This window comes from Vanellus vanellus (genome assembly GCF_965231255.1).
Source record: "Vanellus vanellus genome assembly, chromosome: 3".
NCBI lineage: Eukaryota > Metazoa > Chordata > Aves > Charadriiformes > Charadriidae > Vanellus > Vanellus vanellus.
In genome coordinates this window covers 6,745,920-6,760,055 of record NC_138907.1, presented here as the reverse complement: position 1 = coordinate 6,760,055, position 14,136 = coordinate 6,745,920, and the positions used below count along the sequence as shown (strand labels likewise).

General features: G+C 38.5%; 1 protein-coding gene across 1 annotated transcript in view; it reads right to left on the bottom strand.

The window, feature by feature from the left end:
- PLCB1 (phospholipase C beta 1) overlaps window positions 1-14,136 on the bottom strand; it is a gene marked incomplete at its 5' end in the record, with an annotated part of 178,892 nt that overhangs the window by 98,336 nt on the left and 66,420 nt on the right. The window contains 4 exons of the mRNA XM_082480225.1: window positions 1,463-1,640; window positions 2,134-2,218; window positions 8,984-9,066; window positions 13,151-13,308. Of these exons, the coding sequence (XP_082336351.1) occupies window positions 1,463-1,640; window positions 2,134-2,218; window positions 8,984-9,066; window positions 13,151-13,308 (504 nt within the window). The remainder of the gene's footprint in view (window positions 1-1,462; window positions 1,641-2,133; window positions 2,219-8,983; window positions 9,067-13,150; window positions 13,309-14,136) is intronic.

Here is a 14,136-nt window from a genome sequence, read left to right as displayed (position 1 = left end):
TTTTTTTTTTTAATTCAGCTTGAGGCAAACTGCCAGCATGAAAATTTTCAGCTCAGTTAATCAGTTTGGAAAAAATTACAAACAATGAAAAGAAGTTTTTTAATGGCAAAAGGTAATGAACTTCTTTTCCAGGAGAGCCTTCAATTTTCTCTATAAGTATTCTACTACTGTGGCACAAATATCTATGCTTTTAGCAATCCAAAATTTCAGCCTTAATAGAAAGAAGAAATCCTAACGCAGGGAACAGACACTGGGTTGGCAATCAGAATATAGACATTTTGTTGTTTGTCCTGCTGCTAATCTGCTCCTGTGGTTTACAGCAAATCCTTATTTTATCTTTTTCTCTGTACTTGTCTTTGCTTATTCTACTGAGGTTTTCAGCTCTTCAGGACAAGGACCATCTTTTACTAATTTTTGCATACCAACACTCACAATGGTCCCCTGAAGATCCCATAGGCATTACCAGAATATATGCATCCCATAGGCAGGGCCAGAATACATGCATTAAATTATAGTAACTTTTCTATTTCATTTCTGATTTTAAAAATTCTGCTAATAATAGAATCATAGAATCATAGAATCATAGAATCAGTGAGGTTGGAAGGGACCTTTAAGATCATCAAGTCCAACCATTAACCTACCCTGATAAAAACACCACCACTCCTAAACCATGTCCCTAAGCAGCTCATCTACCCTTTTCTTAAACACCTCCAGGGATGGTGAATCCACCACCTCTCTGGGCAGCTTATTCCAATGTTTAATAACCCTTTCAGTGAAAAAATGCTTCCTAACATCTAATCTAAACCTGCCCTAAATGATGAACAAGTTAAATGTAATACACTGCTTTCCATTGGCTACATTCCCCGTAATTTCTGATGGTAACAAATATTTGTTTGCAGTATTATTTTTTCCTGTTTTCGTCTCTGGAACAGAAGAACATCTTATATAACTTTGCACAGAGGTCTGTAATGTGTTCCCAACTAATGCAAGACAACAGCGGCTTGACCCTAGCCTGCCTGAGGAACAGGTATCTCACTAGCAGTTACTCTAAATCTGAAGACACTGCAGAACCACTGTGGTTCTCCTGTGCAATGGGTTAAGTCTGAAAATGGTAGGCACATCTCAGAGGCAGCAGAAAAAAGAAAACATTTATATTTGGTATTGGGCTCGGGCAAACAGAAAAGGGACCCAAGGGCAGAGGAGCTGGCAGCTCACTCTACTTTCTAAGCAGTGCAGACAAATGTTAGTACACATCTCTTGAGCTGTAGGTAACTCCAGAAGTGATTCCTCAGCTGTGAGCCTTCACAGACTCATGGATCAAAGACACAGCATTGTTTCATGCTGAGTAAGACCCACGCTGGAGTACCTTTACCTTGCTAGAGCAATGTAAATGCATTGAATTATAGCTGTAATTAAGCATTTGTGGTTTAGGGAGAAATATATTTGTAGATTCAATTCATACCTGCACCGGGGGACGAAGGTTCAAACATACTCGATGTGTCACTGCACGTGTTGGAAGCTTGCTCCGAGAGCTTCTTTTTCGCACTTCCATCTGCAGACTTATGTGACTTTTTTTTATTCTTAACCAAAATTTTGTACATTAAATCCATAGGGCTTGGAAGAGGAACCCCAGGTTCAAGCTTGCAGAAAAAGGAAGAGAAATTTGTTACAATAACAAAAGAAATGAGCTTATGGCATTTTCTTAGGGCCTGCATGGTGCAAGATAATTTTGTAACCTCTATAAGCCCTGTTCAAATGAAATGTATTTTGCACAAGAGGTAACCTCAATATTAAATGAAACAGGGCTACTGAGGGCGCTTAAGAAGAAAAGAAAAATGCTTTATGAAATGTCTACAGTAATAACTGAAATAAGTATTAGTTCAAATATGAAAGCCTACGTTATAAAATGGCAGCCATGAGAATCAATTGCATTTAGAAGATTACAATTCACCATATCAGAACAATCTCTGCATCAGAAATTATATGCTTAAATCACCAACAGCTCACGTTGTTTAACCCCCGCCTTTAGACTCTGTTTTGAAAGGCCAAATGTGAAGAATGACACAGGACTGAAACACTTCAACGGAAATTCACACAGATATTTGTGATCTGATAAATACTAAACCATATTACCGGGTATTTTTCCAATGGATCCATAAGCAATGCATCTCCAAATATTAATCTGCAGTACTCTGCCATTTTTGCCTGTTGTTTCGGGCTAAAGGGGAGAAAAGAAATAAATAAGCGAGTCCTACTAATGCTACAGAGTGAAAGCAGCAGTAACAGGCTATCTAATATCCCTAAACTAGATATAATTTCCTGATCCAATTGCTGTGAATTTTTCAGAAAGGCCTAGGCATATCATGCAATTATTCTGATTCCTCTGATGGAGCTTATCAAAAGGATCATACATGAAGTAAAGGCACTAGTTAGTTGAATAACAGTGAGACTGAACTTTTAACATTGAGGTATATTTTCCCATGCGCTTAGTAGAAAATAATAAAACGAGGCTGTCAGTTGTTACCTTTAAGGAAATAACTGTTATAAAGCTGCTTTCAGGCAGCTTCTTTATTCAAAGTTTAAATGTTTTCCTCCTTATGTTACTCTATACACATGCCAGGTATTCTTCTCATCCCTGCCCCCAAAACCCCACCTGGATCGTGTTCTCTTTTTGTCACACATAACCTAAGGCGTCAAACCCAAACCAGTTACCCAGAAAGCAGTCTCCTGTGCAGGCGTCTGTTAAACTTCCTAAGCCGTGGGTACCTACCACCTCACTCAGCACGTCTACAAGCACAGCCATACAGAAGAAGGGGCAGAAGACATACTTGGGCTTCAAAACCAGCAAAACTGCAGCAGTTATAGGCACTTGTAGAAAAGCAGCTAGTTTTACAGCAGAATTCTAAAACGCAGTTAGTTTTACTGAGGATTTTCTGCTACAATGCAGCCCGCTTCCCCACCCTGTTTGTGTCAGCCCAGGTGAGGTGGGTGCTGTGCCTGTGCAGCGTGGCACCCCATCCAGCCACAGCCCTGCCCGCAGCCGCACCTCCGCGCTGCGCTCCACAACAAAGCACTGACCCATCCGCAGACCTCCCGGGCTGGGTTTGCACCAACAGCTCATACTGCTCTCACCAGCTCACTCACAAGTATTTTCCCCTGACATCTCCTCACTGGCAGAAGCCATCGCGTAGACGTAATTGTGCTACTGCTAAGAGGTATTACGGCAATTTGGAGAATTGCTGTAATAAGAGCTGGCATAACTGCATTTCATATGCATATAATTACATACTGCATGCATGTTATGTGTTTATACCTGGGACCAACTTACCCAGACAACCTTCTTAGTAGGGATCTAGATGTAACAACAAGCTGCCAGATGGAGCTGCTCAATGATCACTGTAGGTTGTTTGGGTATGTGGTCAGACACCTTTTCTAAAAATTTTTAAATTTTATTTTAAATCAGACAGAGTGTCAAATTTTACGATAGTAAATTACTTCAGCGTTTTCATTACATCCTCTAGAAGTAAACTGAACCTCAGTAAACTCTACTTATAATCAATTCTCCTAAAGTGCAACCAAAGAATGAAATAATTCCTGCATATCAGTGATGGGAATTTTAGGACTGAAGATGGGTTATACTGCTCAGAAATATTACTCAAACCATCTTAAAATGCAGCTCAGTGCTACAGTCACTCTCTTTCTAATTTTAGACAACTGTGTATTTTTGATATATGTGCCTGTTTAAAATCTGCAATATCTGAGATTAGGTTTCCATTTTTGCTACTCTGTTGAGAAGCCTCGATTGAAGGACGGGTTTATATTGCTTAATATAACTTCCTCAACTATTGTTAATTATGATCTACACATCAGAGAAGATACACGAATGGTATAAGCGGTTATGTTACCATGGAGCTATTTTTCATGACAAAATAGAGCTGGTATATAGGCGAAAAGGAGCGCTCATTTTATTCTTGCAAACTAAGAGCGCAATAACAGTTACACCTAGTTTGTCGTTAGCTACCAACTGAGCACCTGGCTCTGCAGCTCTTCCAGGGGTCAGCAAGGCCAAACCAGAACCGAGATAAGGGCTGTGTGGCATTTGAATCAGAAAATGTAATTTCCCCGAGATCAGCATTCTGGGTGTCCCTTGAAGTACATATGGGGTGAACTGGTCATTAGCTCAGTCACTGACAAAACATATTGCGAGGAGGCTTTAAATTATTCCACAAAGCTACGCAAGTGCTGCATGCGGTTTAAATCACTAGAGCGTTTCATTAATGCCTTTTTTTGCATGCAGCCAATTCTGCAAAAAAGCTAAGAGCCACTTTTAGCTGAGGATGGAAAATTAAGATGAAGACAAGCAAGGCAGCGGAACTAAGAACCCTCAAGGGAGAAGGTGATGGGAAGAATAGATGAGGCTACGACAGTGCGTTAGCTATTTCTAACTGTCAGCTTACAAGGAAAATAAAGGCACCTCACTCTAGTAAGCAAGCAGACTGGGTATTTGCTATAGGTCTAGGGGTCATTATAGCGAATTTTATTTCTGTCTTCTCCACCAGTGTATATTTTGAATAGATCCATGCTCTTAGAACCCAGGAAGTTCAAAGGACATCTCCTTGAATCAAAAAGAGCACAATTACTGAAATTGTAGTAATTAGATGTGACATCGGCGTTTTTAGATGGGCACACCAACTCCAAAAAGAACTCTTGATAGGAAATAGAAAAAAATATGCAATGGTTAAATCCAATAAATTTCAAACTATCACCACAGCTAGAACAAATTCTTCTGATCTTCTGTGTTTAATTACATGTTTACCTCAAAGAGAGCACAGTGAGGACTTTCATTTTTGCAAATGAGAAAAATGTAACGCAACATTATTTTGGCGTAGCGTATAAATTCCAATGTCACTCTATCCCAGAGGCAGAAAGAAGGAAAAGGAAAATTATGTGAAAAACTAACAGTTTTTAATACTATAAAAAAATAATCTTGCAGTAGTAGACAATCTTGACACTACAAAATCACTCGTCTTTGTGAACTGGACTGGCAAAGATATTTTTAAAAGCTCCTAAGAGGGGAAAAAAAAATATTTAAGAGTACCAGAATTTAACCAAGTGGTACTTTTTATGTTGTCTCTCTTGCTAATATATATATATTGTTTCAAGAGACAGATCATTAGATATAGTATAGATAATGTATTATTATTACAGTATTTTAAAAGTTGGAATATCAGTTTCTTTTTATTTTCCCATCTTTCAAAATTATGAACCAGAGCAACAGATTGAAATACCAACTTTTCCACATCAACATATTTCCCCATTTGTGTTATGAAATAAAAAAGCAGGTATTTCCTGGTCCATATCTACTGTTATTGGGAATTCTCTCAGCATTCATGTATTGTACTGAAAATTGATTGCCTTAAAAGACCTGACTTCATCTGTTTTATGATTTTCACTGTGCAGACATGGACAGGTAGCATACAGACTAACGATATATGCCCCCAAAATATGCCAGGGTAAGGGCAGATAAAGTGGGAACATCATAGCTGGAGATACGAAAATATAAAGAATATTAAGAAACGTTTTCATTACCACTACTCTATTGCTTGTACTTTGTTTTACTGTGTTTGTATTATGCCTATTATGAAGGTCAATCACAGAGGCTCTTTGGCACTACTGCACGACTAATGCTCCTAACATTGTATTAAGTATCCTTCTGCAGAGATCCTTCTTCTGCATAAGACAAAGACACGGATGCTTCCCAGAAGAGTCTAAAATAATTTAAAGTGTAGGAAGAAAAAGTGATAAAAATCCTGTTAATATTTGAAATAACAATTCCAGCAAGAAACCAGCAATATGAGTAACTGTAATTAAATTTAATCTTGGAAGCAATCTTATATGGATACTGCTCAAGGATCACTTAACCTTTTTGCTATGTCATCAGTGCATTTCTAATTATAGTGTCTGCTTTCAGATTTGCAGATTGCTTATCTTCTGCAAGCCCGATTTCAAACGCCAAGGTCTTCTTGAGGTCTTTTCAACGTTTTCAGGGCACTTTTCTATTTTTTTATAGAACCACATCTTTTCTTAGCACTGTCTTTTTTCAGTGTGCGTGTTTTGACTTCAATATAAATGGCATACATTGGCTTCAATATAAATGGCATACATAATATTTTATATATTCTAAAAGTTATATGTTTGTCTCTTTTTCTAAACTTTTTATTATATAAAACCAGGCAAGAATGAGTACACTACATAGTGGAGTTACAGTAATGGAAATGAAAATTCTTCACATACTATAAAGACATGAGAGGAATCCTTCTAGGAAAAACATTGAAAGAAAGCAAAATGAGATGATTATGTGCTAATAAATGATTTGTTCTTTGGGTGGACAAAAAGTGTTAAAAATATTCTCGTGAACATAAACCATACGGAAGAAAAATTGCACTTTAAGTCGAGTGGTGATTAACAGTGTCATATCTATGCTGGTGACTTAAAACTTATTTGCATCTGATAATCACAGTCTGTTTAAAAGCCATGAATACAGAACACAGGCTAAACCCATATTTCTGTTTAAGGCAATGCCAAAATTTCTACTGATTTGTACAAGGCCAGCATTTCACATATGAACACTGACTCTTGTAACTTGAAAATCAGAAGAAAAATTTGGTCACCCAAAAGTGGAAATTGATATCACAGGATTTGTTTGACAGCAATTCTACAAAATCACTGAGCTTTTTTTTTTGTTAATACTTAGGGCAAAGCCCATCTTTAAGGTCTAGGAGAAAAACAACATTCCAAGTAAATTAAAAGACAAAAGGAGCATTCCATGAAATTAGGTGAAGGTTTCTGTGAGTGGCATGACTAATTGCAGACTTCTCTGGCAACTAGTGAAGAAATGAAGGGATAATTGTAGCAGTCGGTAAAATAACCAGAAATTATTTTCATCCAAGGCAAAATTAGAAATCATACACATTAAGTCTGATGATGTACTGCAGCAGAAAATAATAAATAGCAATAAAGCCTCAGAAAGAGAAAACACTTGTTATTGTTTTTGCAGACGTGCTTTGCTAAAAACCTATGTCATAGCAATGCACGGGAAACGACATCAAATAAATACACTTAGAGATAATTCATTATTCCATGGCTGGAGTTTTCTGGAGAGAAAGGTCCAATGATTTCTGTGGGGCAAATTGTGAAGATCACAGTAATGTAGCAGGAACTCTGTTCTCTTTTTGACATATTCCTGCAGTATCACACCGCCTTTGATTTTGACAGTATTTCATCTTATAGTTTTAAAGCCACTTTTGTACATAACTTACATCTGACAGGAGTTTATTTTATACATTTTTCTTTACTTCTTCACTTTCCTAAAATAGAAGAGATCGCCCTGGAATAACTGAAGATTTAAGTCTTAATGACTTTAATGGAAGAAAAATGTAACCCTTCTAAAATAAATTGGATGTTGCTTTTTCTCTGCCTTATAGTAACTAAGTGAATGTATATTTTAACAAATACAGAAGAATGAATATAAAACATAATACATTGAAGAACGATGGTTGAGGCCTTTTCTAAAGACCACAGGTTGCCTTTGGAAGCACTGAGAAAAGCATTGTGAGTTAAAACCTACAGCAGTAGGTGAGCATATGCAAGTCCGAAGTGATATAACTTACACCAAAAAGAAAGGAGTGAGGGGACTGATTAGAGAAAGAAATTAAATACAGCATTTGTGTGGTCTTTCAGAGGAAGACAGAGCTAACTAAACAGGATTATAAGGTAGCTGTTTGAATCATAACCGTGTGGCCTTCAAATGTGCGCAGTGCAAGCATGTATTTGCCCACAAAGGGTAGTGGAAACTTATATTGTAAGGTATACAGGTAGTGTAGGTCAGCTCTCAGATTTTAAATTTTTCTACCTGCATCATTTTTGATCAGTATTGGCACATCTGTTCTTAAAAACATTCTTACATAGCTTCTTCTACCAGTTCCTTCCCTTATGACGAGCATGTTCTTCCTAAAACAATGGAAAAGCAGTTAGCCCTCACCCTTTTCCTCTGCAAGAAGCAAAAGTGCCAACATCTTTTCTGATTTGTATTAAATGATTCATAGCTGCCCCAAAGATGACTTTTTATTTCACATTAAAAAAAAAAAAAAAAAGTTTCTCAGTCCAAACTGGCCCCAGAAGTGTTGAAAATGCTTACACAACAGAAAACAAAAGGGGAAACCGCAACTGAAGTTAAGGTACATGTGTGTCAACGTGACCCACGTTGAACCACGTGGTCTCTATATTCAAAACCAAAGTCAATGTCAAACTTTAAAAAAGAAAAATCAGAACGAAAACAATAATAATAATAATACCAACAACAACAAATGGATAACTGGGACAAATTTAAAAATGTTCACTTTTTTTGCTTTCCTTACACAGGAAAATGTCCTTTCTTGTACATAACAGAAAAGAAAAAAAAAAAAAAAGCAAAACAGCTTTGGCAAGCTGGTATTTTTTAGCAGAGATGGAATAGTTCCTGGCCTTCCATACCACATGTTTCACAATCCTAGCTAGTCTATGGTTTCTGGCCTCTGCTTCTAACATACAAAAACCAGACCAAATTCTGTGTGCAGAATACGCTTATATGTGCAGAATATGCTTATATGCACAGAATAGGGTCATAAGCAGGTGAAAGATTGCTTATTTTTCCTTGATGAAGTACGTTCCAGCAGGACATACTAAAACTGTAAAGTTCATACAATTTGTCTCACAATTATTCAAGCTTTCTCTTTCATACAAAAGGTTCTAATTCAGGAAAGTTTTTAAGAACATGTCCGATTCATTTGGATCATCTTGGTTACTTAAGCTGATACAAGTGTTTTTTGGGTAAGAGTTGTTGATCATGTCATATAATAAAACTGCCACAAGTCAATACATAATCCTGTGCTTAGACCTTATAAAAAAATATAACACCATACAGGAAAACATGGTAATTACTTACGAATCCACATGATTTTCAAAGGAAAGGAGGATTGGAAAGGGCGATGTCTTAAATGCACACTCAGCAATAGCTTCTATTACTTCCTAAAGAATCAAAATACAGACAGTTACAAATTTATGTCTCTAAAGAAGCAGTGTTTTGGTCTTTGAAGACAGAAAAGACCCAAAGAGGTCTGAAATCATACCCAAACTGCCTGAAATCAGACCTTCTGTTCTAAACATGCCAGAAAGCTCTGGATGTGCTTTTGCAACAACCAAATTGTTCAACCTGAACTGTAATCAAATCTCCAAAATGCCTCATGAGCCTCCAGCATCGCATTTCTCAAGAAATGACTTTCGTCTGCCTAAATCAATAGTTTAAATGTAAAACTTGGTCTTTGTGTGGAGCTGTTCCATGCCTGAAGCTATGGCTTTCGTGAACTATTTTGCATAATAATAAACATGGTCTGACAAATGCATATCTTCTAAACATCATCAGCACAAGCATGTATCCATAAAATCCTCTGACTCACAAGTTTTAGTTCCTTCTTTTTTTTGATGAGAGAAATCCCTTTAAGGCAAAAAAAAAAAAAAAAAAAGGAAAAAAGAAAAAAGGAAAAAAGGAAAAAAAAAAACATTACTCACTTAAAACAGTTGGCTGTGTAGTAACCATCAAACAGAGGGCTCAGAAACGGAAACTTCTGTAGAAGTTTCCTTTCAGCTCTGATGGAAAATGGCAACTGTAAACCTAGTAGAGGACTCATTTGATAACACTAATTTTAGTGGGATGCACAATATAGTAATGCACTCACTGCTACAAGAGAACTTAAAAAACACTGAAGACTTTCCATATGCATTGCTGTCAAACTCTGGAGTTTATAAGAGCTCATATGCCTGTTCCCTCCCAAGCCATAAGGATGACTAAAACCCAAAAGGATTTATTTATTTTAAACAAGCCTCCTCTGGGGATTCCTTTTGTTCATTTTCTGTACTTTTAAAGGCTCAATTGAGAAGTGCAACTGTAAGAAATCCACTTCCTAAAACAAAAGCTGAGCTTCTGGTACATTCTTCTGATGCTGGGTTGCAGAATCCAGGGCTGGAAGGAAAGCACAAGCCATCTCAACATTTGCCGATATGAGGCAGGATACAAATAAAATTTACAGTCTTCATGTAAGTGGAAAAAAACCCACAGCTCCTGCACAAATTGTTGCACTATCACTTATAAGATGAGAAACTAGCTCTCTCAGCACACAGAGCTGGTGAATGACTATATTTAATAAACTGCAATCATCAAATATTTAAATGCTTCACATATCGCTAACCATTCACGTGCTTCAACCAAGACCACTTCTAGTCTTCAAAGAAAGCAGAAATGCAAAGCATTTATTAGAAGAACAGTAAATGGTGCAGAAGGCTGGGTGAAGGCAGGTAGGAAGCTGCAGTTTCAGAGCAGCGGTTCTCCCATGGGGGAATGTACGATTGATTCCCACTGCACACCTTCTTTCCAGCTTCAGTAAATCACTAAATGCTGGTAACACTTTAACACTGTTCAGAACCGGTAGGATTAGCAAAAGCATCTAAAGCAATTTTGCCATTACAAGGAAACAGCCATGCTAAGAATTGGGTTACAATATTGAGTCCTCTCCACCCAGATCATTAGCGCTGGCTTCGTCTCCACCCACCTGCACCCTCCCCTTGGTTATGGAGCATCATGCAGGGCTTAAGAACACTTGAGGCTGGAAACAAAAGGTACTGCCAAAAGCAGTCCTGAGGCCTTTCTTGCTCCTACACACTGCTCAAGCTGTGGAGTAAATCCATAAACTTATTTTCAACTGCAAACAGGGATGAAATCCAGCATGCACAGGGAAAATAGCCTGAAAGAGTAAAATCAGGATTACAGTGATGAAATGTGAGGACGAAAAGCCAGGCATTGCTTTAGCGGAGAAACAGGTATGCTGGTGATTCAGTCTTGCACTGCACTCAAATGTAAATGCAAATTATCTATGGTCTGAGAGGAACAACGTGGTAAGTTCCATACTTTACTCCAGCTGCAGAATGACTCACCTGAAACAGGTCTGCAAGGTACATATAAAGTACACATGCACAGATTCCTGGTTATGGCCCAAAAAATTGGTTGGTTCCCTACAAGATCTCACCCTGGCAGCAGCTCACAATCTGCAGCTGAGAAAAACCTTACTGATTTCTATATGTCATGAAGCAAGGTAAAAACCAATCAAACGAAACCTCCGTAAAAATCCCAGCAACACAAGGATGGGGAGTATGTATTGCTTCTGTCTCCACACTTCAGAAAGCCTATCTGAGGCAGCGAAAACTGACAGACCGAACAGAAGCTTTGTGCGCAGTGGTCACGCCAAAAGCGCGAGCTGATAAATGATTCAGCATTCAAGACCCAGTGATCACTCTGAATTGATTCACGCACTTCTGACACATTATTTCACTATCATTTTGCTCCTCCTCAGCCAAGCAGCACACTTTCAGTGCTGAAAAGAAACCAGCAGTCGATACATTTTTCATTCTCTGTGCGGAGAAAAAAAATATTTGCCCTGAAGTGACAGATGACATATTCCTGAGTATAAGATCATCAAGGGACTGCAGCATCTCTGAGGAAAGGCTGAGAAACCTGGGTCTATTTAGCCTGAAGAAGACAGAGAGGGGATCTCATCTATGCTTATAAATATCTGAAGGGTGGGTGCCAAGAGATTGGGGCCAGAATTTTTTCAGTAGTGCCCAGCAATAGGACAATGGGCACAAACTGGAACACAGATCTGCCTGAACATAAGGAAAAACTACTTTACTTTGAGGGTTACAGAGCACTGGAACAGGCTGCCCAGAGAGGTGGTGGAGTCTCCTTCTCTGGAGATATTCAAAACCCACCTGGTTTCATTCTTGTCCAGCCTGCTCTAGGTAAACCTCCTCAGGCAGGGGAATTAGACTACATGATCTCCAGAGGTCCCGTTCAACCCCTATCATTCTGTGATTCTGGGATTAGATTTAGAACACCTTCCAATATCTCTCCTGAAAACACAATACTTAGAGTTGGACATGTAAATAACCACCAGGGATAATCCTCATTCCTGTTAATGATCCTTTTAAGCATCAGATTACTTTGTTTTAAATTCCTGCTCATAACCAAAGGAGTTGAGAACTATCTTCCTTAATTAAAGGAAGTTTATTAACTGGAAAGTTAGTAACGAACATGCAAGAAGGTTGTGTTTTATGTTTTCCTGTGATTAACTTAATCAGTGAGGAGTTAGAGAAAACAAATTGAAAAAAAGAAAGGACTGTTCTGGTGCAAGTGAAATTTGCTGTTTTGTTTGTGTGGCAGTATTGTTTGCTTTTTTCCCTAAAGGAAGGCACCAGAAGACAAAAAAACCCAAACCAACAACATGCTTCAAGTGTGGGAGACATGCTTCAAAGCTGTAGCTAGTAGAGAAGCCACATCTAACACCTGTAACAACCAAATTCAGTAATGAATATTCTTCCACAACTTCTTGCACACCGGTAAATCTAGAGACGTATTTCCATGGCGAGTTCATGTCTCAGATGAACAAGAATTATTTCTTCACACTTCAAAAATTATATTCTGATGTATCATTATAAGATGTGCCATTTCCTACCTCAGTTCAGCACTTTTGTCTCCCACTCCCATTGACCAGGCAGAGAAGAGAAAAAGTATACCGATACATTGCTTATTGCTGTTCAAATCCTTGTGACCTTCATCTCGGCTCTCCTCCCTGCTGCACGCTATGGAGCTGTAACACAAACCAGTCCTTCCTTCCTCCTTACTGTCCTGGCTCCAGACTCATCCACAAACCCGATGCACGCTGTGTAAAACCAGTTGTGGTGGCAATACCTGGTCTACCCTAGTTCTCCCCCTTTGTGAGACTTGATGCAGAGACATGCACAGGAGTATGGACCTGGGCACTGAGCCACGGAGGAAGACAAGAACCAAAACCCCTTCCTGTGCAAGGTCCAAATAGTGTAACTCTTCTCTTCCAATGGTTCTGCATCTGCTCCGAAATCACTTCTTGCAACATCTTTTTGCCCTCACATTTCTCTTCCCTTCCACCTTTGCAGTAATATTCTAGCAATGTATTTGTGATGCGTTTTACCTGAAAGAAACTGCCCTAGCTAAAGCCAACTACACCAGTGTGCTCTATTGCCGTACCTTGAAGGATATTTCCGTTGTCATAGTGAATCCGTGTGTAATGACCGGCTCTTCTTCAGCTGTTCGTCCTTTCCAGCAGTCCAGCTCCACACAGCGGCAGCCTGACAAAAGCACTTGCCGATACATCTCCACCGATGAGTTACCAGCCAGCTGTCCAGCTGCGACAGCGCAAGAACATGAAAAATGGGAAGTCATTTTGGGCCTTGGGAATAAATACAAATAATCTCATAATAATTACAGTTAATAGCATCTTTTACCCTCAGCTGAGAGGAATAACATTCGAAGGTGCACAAAAAGCCCAAGAACGTAATGGAAATAATGTCATGGTTTGGATTCAGTTAAAATGCTGTGATAAAGGAGAAACGAACTGAAGCCAATTCAAAAACTTCTGATAGACAGCATCGAAAACATAACATAACATAACATGGCTTAGTTCTAAAAGACTTTGTTATCCTTTGACAAGCAATGTGAAATTCAGAGGCGACTTGGGACAGCAAGATCACATTTTCTGATGACATGCAGTGCAGTTTAATACAAGATAAAACAAACCTCCTGCACCATCACTAATGGTACCGTTACTAAGTCCCAAATCAATAGTTAGTACACTAATCACTGCCCTGAGTTGGTCAGGTAAATTTTCTGATATGATACTGCATTACGTAGAGAGAAATCTATTTAAACTACCAGTTTCCAACAATGACATAATATAAATCTAAAAATAAACAAGGAAAACTCAGCTTTTCCCAAACTCAGGAAGTATTAAAAAAGCCCACAAAAAAACCCAAACACCAAAAAACAAAAACTCAAACCAACGAAGAAGTCCAGTAGTATTCAGGGAAGGATATCCAGCCAGGGTGTCTTCATCTGCTGCAATAGGTTTGATTCCAGTTATATGGATACAACTTTCTTACAGCAGAGAGGTAAAAATAATGGAATAATGGTTTAGTGCTTTTTTTAGATGTGAAGAAAATAGATGCAGTTTCCTG